The sequence below is a fragment of the Cylas formicarius genome, unplaced genomic scaffold (assembly GCF_029955315.1).
Source record: "Cylas formicarius isolate icCylForm1 unplaced genomic scaffold, icCylForm1.1 PGA_scaffold_8__14_contigs__length_24414737, whole genome shotgun sequence".
Taxonomy (NCBI): Eukaryota; Metazoa; Arthropoda; class Insecta; order Coleoptera; family Brentidae; genus Cylas; species Cylas formicarius.
In genome coordinates this window covers 6,872,326-6,878,177 of record NW_026844361.1, presented here as the reverse complement: position 1 = coordinate 6,878,177, position 5,852 = coordinate 6,872,326, and the positions used below count along the sequence as shown (strand labels likewise).

At 41.2% G+C, this 5,852-nt stretch overlaps 1 protein-coding gene across 1 annotated transcript; it reads left to right on the top strand.

Annotated features, from left to right (window-relative positions):
- Window positions 1-3,012: 3,012 nt before the first annotated feature.
- Window positions 3,013-4,272, top strand: LOC132706303 (prostatic acid phosphatase-like). Its single transcript, XM_060677563.1, has 3 exons — window positions 3,013-3,137; window positions 3,192-3,293; window positions 3,349-4,272. Exons 1-3 carry the CDS (start codon window positions 3,039-3,041, stop codon window positions 4,261-4,263), a joined length of 1,116 nt encoding a protein of 371 aa, XP_060533546.1. The 5' UTR covers window positions 3,013-3,038; the 3' UTR covers window positions 4,264-4,272.
- The last annotated feature ends 1,580 nt before the right edge of the window (window positions 4,273-5,852 follow it).

Genomic DNA, 5,852 nt, shown 5'->3' with positions numbered 1-5,852 from the left:
GAATGTTGTTTTCTTGTGTGTTTAGAAACTTGAAAATTTTCTTTGGCCTTCTGTGATATTTGGAAAAACAGAAATTCGATAATATCGATTTTATTTTTTTCTGTCTTTATTTGACGATATATCAAACAACTATTGGTATTGGTATTGGTATTAAAGGGGGGCGCCCTCGCGTGCGTCCAAGCACTTAGGCCACCAGATGGGCCCGTTGTGCCCCCAGGCCGCTCTAGAGGGAGTCCAGAATGCCGCCCCTCCTATAGAAGGTCAGCAACTCCTTTAACCCAATTTCGTGCACTGAGTCCGGATCGATCAGGGCCGTTCCGAAGACTCCCAATCTTGCCCATGTCAAGGCAGGGCACTCGGTGAGCAGATGATACGGGGTCTCCTCCCCTTCCATGCACCACCTACACTCCGGGTCGTCTCCAATGCCTAGCAAGCAAAGATGCCTCCTAAGCCTGCAATTTCCTGTGTAGGCCCCTGTTAGTGCTCTACACTCACTTCTGGTTAGTCTAAGCAGCTCCCTGGTCCGAGGAAGGGCGGGCCCATCCATCATAAGCCTCGCCTGCCTCATTCCCGAAGCAACTCTCCAGCCCCCCGCGGCCCGGTCTCTAGCCCAGGCTTCGAGAGTTCCCCGCCTCACACACGGGGCGATCCCCAAGCGGGGCTCTGGCCCTATATGCTTATGCGAGGAGCCCTCTCTGGCTAAGGCGTCCGCTGCCTCATTGCCCCGGATACCGGTGTGACCCGGGACCCAGACCAACGTGACCTTTCTCTCCTCAGCCACCCTCCTCAGTACCCCTTTGCACTCCTTTATCAACAAGGAGCGCGTACGCAACCAAACAACTAATAACACTTTCTCATTGGCACGAAGTTATTATTTCAATTATAGGCATGTAACATGTAACGTGCTAACGTACCACAAGGCTACTGTAAATACAGGAAGCAATATATCTTAATATATATTTAGAAAGAAGGCCGCCATGTCCATTTTCTTAGAAATGGCTCGAAATTTAAAAGAACATGGTTCATTTATAAAGCCTGCTTGATCTCGAAAAAATGAATTTTCAAAGGAAACCCATATAATGTTTTACAAGCAGTATGGTCCCCTCCTTCAACCGCCGGGTTTAATATGTGGTGTGGAATTTTAGGAACTAAAGTAGTAGGTCCATTTACTTCCTATAATTCATTAACCGCAGAACGATAATTTCATTTACTGCAAAAATGATTTGGAAGACTGTATGGATAATTTACCCCTAACATAGGGCAATAGCTGTTGGTCTCAACAAGATGGTGCTTCCGCGGATAATTTTATCCAAGTTTGAGATTATTATTCGCAGCGAATGCCTGCAAAGTTGATTGGAACCTCTAGCGAAATGTTTTGGCCTGTGCAACCCCCAAACTTAACTCCTCTGCACTTCTTCATGTGGGGTTTTGTTAGAAACAAAGTTTATCAATATTTTTTTGAATCTGGACTGCAATTGCGAGAAGCGACCGCATTTAACAGAATTACAATAGATATGTTACTTGATGTTTCCAGTTCTACAGTTAGAAGACCGTACCTATGTTTAGAAAATAACGGAAACCTGCTTTAAATTAAATAAAAGTTGCGTTGATTTTTCCTTTGTTTTTGTTGCAAAAAAAATTTCGTTATTTGCCTACTTAAAAATACCTTTAAAAATAGAAAAAATGCAATTCTTTTTACAAAAAATTTATGTGATAAATTGAGGAATTTAATTTTTGAAGGAAACTTCCACATTCCACTGTAATACTATTTACAAATATTCTGGACTCCTGCTGCATCGGTTGTTTACAAATCAAATTTGCTGACGTGAACAGTTTCAGTTAAGCCCTGAAGAACCCAACAGGATGATTGGCGAAACATCAGCAAGTTCGATTCAACAACAACCGACGCAGGAAAAATCCAGAAGATTTGTAATAAAAAATGGAATCAGATACAGAGTGTACTTTTTTTCAGGCCATATATACAAATAAAGTTGATTTCTTCAAAACAAATATAAAATCTGAAAATATATTTTTTTGTTTTTTGATATCATTTCAAATAAAATCAGAAAAAAAATAATAATATCAATATTGTTTAATTTCCGTTTTCCCCAAATATCTCAGGAGGCTATGAAAAGTTTTCCAAGTTTTTAAACGGCATATTACATGCAGTAGAGTCAACAGTCTTTACATTTGCACTCTCAGAATCTATTTCAAATTCGTGAATCTTCTTTCTCGCATCTTTAACATTTTTCAACCTTTCTGATGTTCTACACACGTCTGCAAAATGATTCTCTCCATGTCATTTTGCAAACGTCCTGCCATATATTACATTGATTCTTAAGCATTCTAGCTTGAGAGATTCAGTCGTTCTGCAAATAATTAATGGCCTGTTCTAAAGCTAGGTTTGATTCTAGTAATAATGCCTCTTGAACATGCCTATCAAAAGTGCCCATAACGATTCTGTCCCTAACCATATCACTTTGATCGTTAAGGTCGGCCTGAATGAGCCCGGTGAGAAAATTATCAAAATTCTGACCATCCTTCTGGATGATGCTGTTAGTCTTTGGAACACAATAATCATCAAACCTCTTCCTAAGGAAATTTAGCTAAAACTACTAAACAACTAGAAGCCATGGTCTGCAACTAAATTTAAAAAGATGGCTACTTTTTTATTCTCTTATTAACCGTTTCCAAATGTCTGTAAAGTGCGTCCATTTCCTTTTTAGACTGACAAGATACTACTTCAACAATACATAGAATTTAGAACTCATTCTACAATTCTCTTTGCTCATTCTTCTTCTGAGTTAATTTCCACCGACGTTCTTGAAATTAAACAAATACGAATCATTTTTTTTCGCCTGACAACACGATGTTTTTTTGCAATTGGCGTTGTAGCAGGATTAATTCGCTTTCTATCGCGGATTATCGGATCCGACGTAATCTTTTTAATAAAATTAATCCTCATCTCCCAATACCTCAGAAGGTATAAAGTCGGAGGCGAGATTTATCGTCACCAAGCCGCACCTACCCGTCTGGACATGGTTTACGGAATCTACATCCTCTGCGCTTTCGTCGGGGTGACTTGGTCGTTTCCCTGGCTAGCGAGAGAGGAAAGCACGCTCCATGGAGTTGTGGTGGTAAGTCTGCATTGTGTGCGCAAGCCTCGATATTACATACCTTTGGTTTGGCAGCTGTTCAGACACGGCGACCGGTCCCCTTTAAGCTCCTGGCCAAACGATCCTTACTTTGGTAATTCTGCTTTATGGCCCGACGGTTATGGAATGCTCAACAACGTAAGTAGCAACATCTAAATCTTCTTCTAGACCACGAGTTCACTATATTTTGTAGAGAGGAAAACTTCGTCAATATGAGCTCGGCCGATGGCTACGTAGACGCTATCAGAATTTCCTCCCAATTAGATATAACAGGAGCGATATCTACGTCAGATCAACCGACGTGGACAGGACTTTGATGTCAGCCGCTTCGAACCTGGCCGGGCTCTACCCACCACTCGACGATCAAGTGTGGAACCCTTTTATTCCATGGCAACCGATTCCTATCCATACCGTCGACTATTCCACCGATTACCTTTTGGCATACAACGTCGCTTGTCCAAAATACATAAGACTCCTTGCGGAACTCGGTACCAACGAAGTTTTGACGAAATTCGCCAGAGACAACCAAGAGGTGCTCAATGCTCTAACCGAGGCGACGGGCTCGACAAGCCTACAAGTCTATGACGCGGCGGGTATACTGTCAGCGTTGACGATCTACAGAGACGAAGGTTTACCTTTGCCTACTTGGGCAGGGAAATACTGGCACCAGATCGTAGCCATGTCTGCAGTGACGTTCCAATTACCGACATTCACTCCTGAACTGGCGAGACTAGAAACCGGACCGTTCTTCGATTATCTATTCGACCATCTGTACTCTTTAAAATCCCAAGCGTTGAACGGCGAACGGGACGATGATCATCCCAAATTCCTGATGCTCAGCGCTCACGATCTGACCGTGGCTTCTGTGACCAACTCGATGGGGGTATATAATGACGCCGCACCTGACTTTGCGTCTACAGTGATCTGGGAGTTGAGGAGTTTGAACCAAGAATTTTTTATCAATGTGTTGTTTAAGAACAGAACTGCGGTAGCGGAAGAACTGAAGGTTCCCGGGTGCGACTTCAACTGCAACTTAGACGATTTTAGGAAGATTATGGACGGGGGAACGGTAGACGTGGATACCTGGAATGCGGAGTGTGCTCAGTAATGCCGCTGAATGTCTGTTCCCATATTATTTTTCAATAAATGACATGTTGTTTATGACTTTAGGGATATTGATATCTACAAATTAACCAAAACTAACCAAAACAAACTGCAGATGGCAGTATCGATTGCCTAAATCTATTTATTGGTCAATAAGCAATAACCATAAAAAAAAATACATATCAATCACACAAAAACTAATACCAGGTACGTGCGCCAACCCAATAAAACATTAGTTTACGACTGTCGTGGGGAATTATTATTTGGTTTTGACATAAATGACTCCGATACCACAAAGACCGTTATCATGGCAATACCAATGACGAAGAACCTCCCCCAGGCTATAGTAATACTATTTCCAAATCTAGTGGATTTGCAAATTAGGCTGTTGGCTTTTTCAAAGCTGCACTGAAGCTGGTTTCTATTCTACTCTGTATTCTGCTTATATACTGTTTGGGTCAAACACCTGAGGCGCTGTTACGATTTTCTGCTTGTTTAGATATTTTTATGGATTCTTGGATTTTTCTTTGATAGAAGACTTGAATACCCGCAAGAATTTTAGTTTGTTAGAATAATATTCGATGTCCTATTTCATAATTTTGTTCGGTAGCTGATGAGTTTATTTGTCATAGTCTTACAGCTTTTTTATGATTTATTAGCCTAGTTGCTATTTGTAGTCTTGTTTCTCTAATGCATTCTTTGCAGCATGTGCATGAAATCTTGCAAACTCCTGGTGTATCAAATGGAAAATTGTCTTTGGCGGATGTTGAGAGTTTTTTCAACAACTGTTAAATCAGATTTTAATATTATATTTCGTAAGAACTTTTGATATGTGGTCAGTGATGTTTGGAATGTAAATAAGGATAACAATGGCAAGTGTATGTATTCGGACCCATTTTCTCCAGTTTAGCAGGTTGTGGTGAAGTGTAAATAGATATCACAAAATTGTAATGCTGTTGCTGCTTCATGGCGTTACAATCCTGGGTGACTTTTAACCGATTAGACAACAGTTATTAATGTCCATAGCATCCAGGTCTTTTGCTCTGCTATCTCGCTACCGAAGTCGAGGTCGTCGCAGCGGTCTTTTCCAGTTGATACATCTTTCCATACAAGCCTCTGTTGTCTGCAAGCCTTCTCAACTAGCCGGCCCATTGAAGTCGTCTGAATTTTATTTCCTTTATTGTATTCTTCTCTTGTTCTGATGAAGTTCTCTATTGAAGGTTGGTAATCATTTTGGCTATCTGTATTTTGGAAACCGCTCTCTCAAGTTCTTAAGCCGTCTTCGTCTTGGTGCTCGCCGCCCTTCAATTTTTCCCTGTGCTTCTCGTCCCTCATAACATGTCCGAAGTATTCCAGTTTTTGTCGCTTTACTGTGTTGAAGATCTCGGTCGGTAGTTGTATTTAGACATTAACAGTGCGTACCCTAATGGTGAAGGAAATCCTAAGTACGCGACGATAAACCCGTATTTCTTTTTGCAATGTCCATCACTCTGATCCATAAAGCAATGTTCAATGTCCTCTCCAATGCTCTGGCAACATCCGAGGTATTCGTAGTGATCAATTCTTTCTATTATTTCTTGGCCACATGACAAT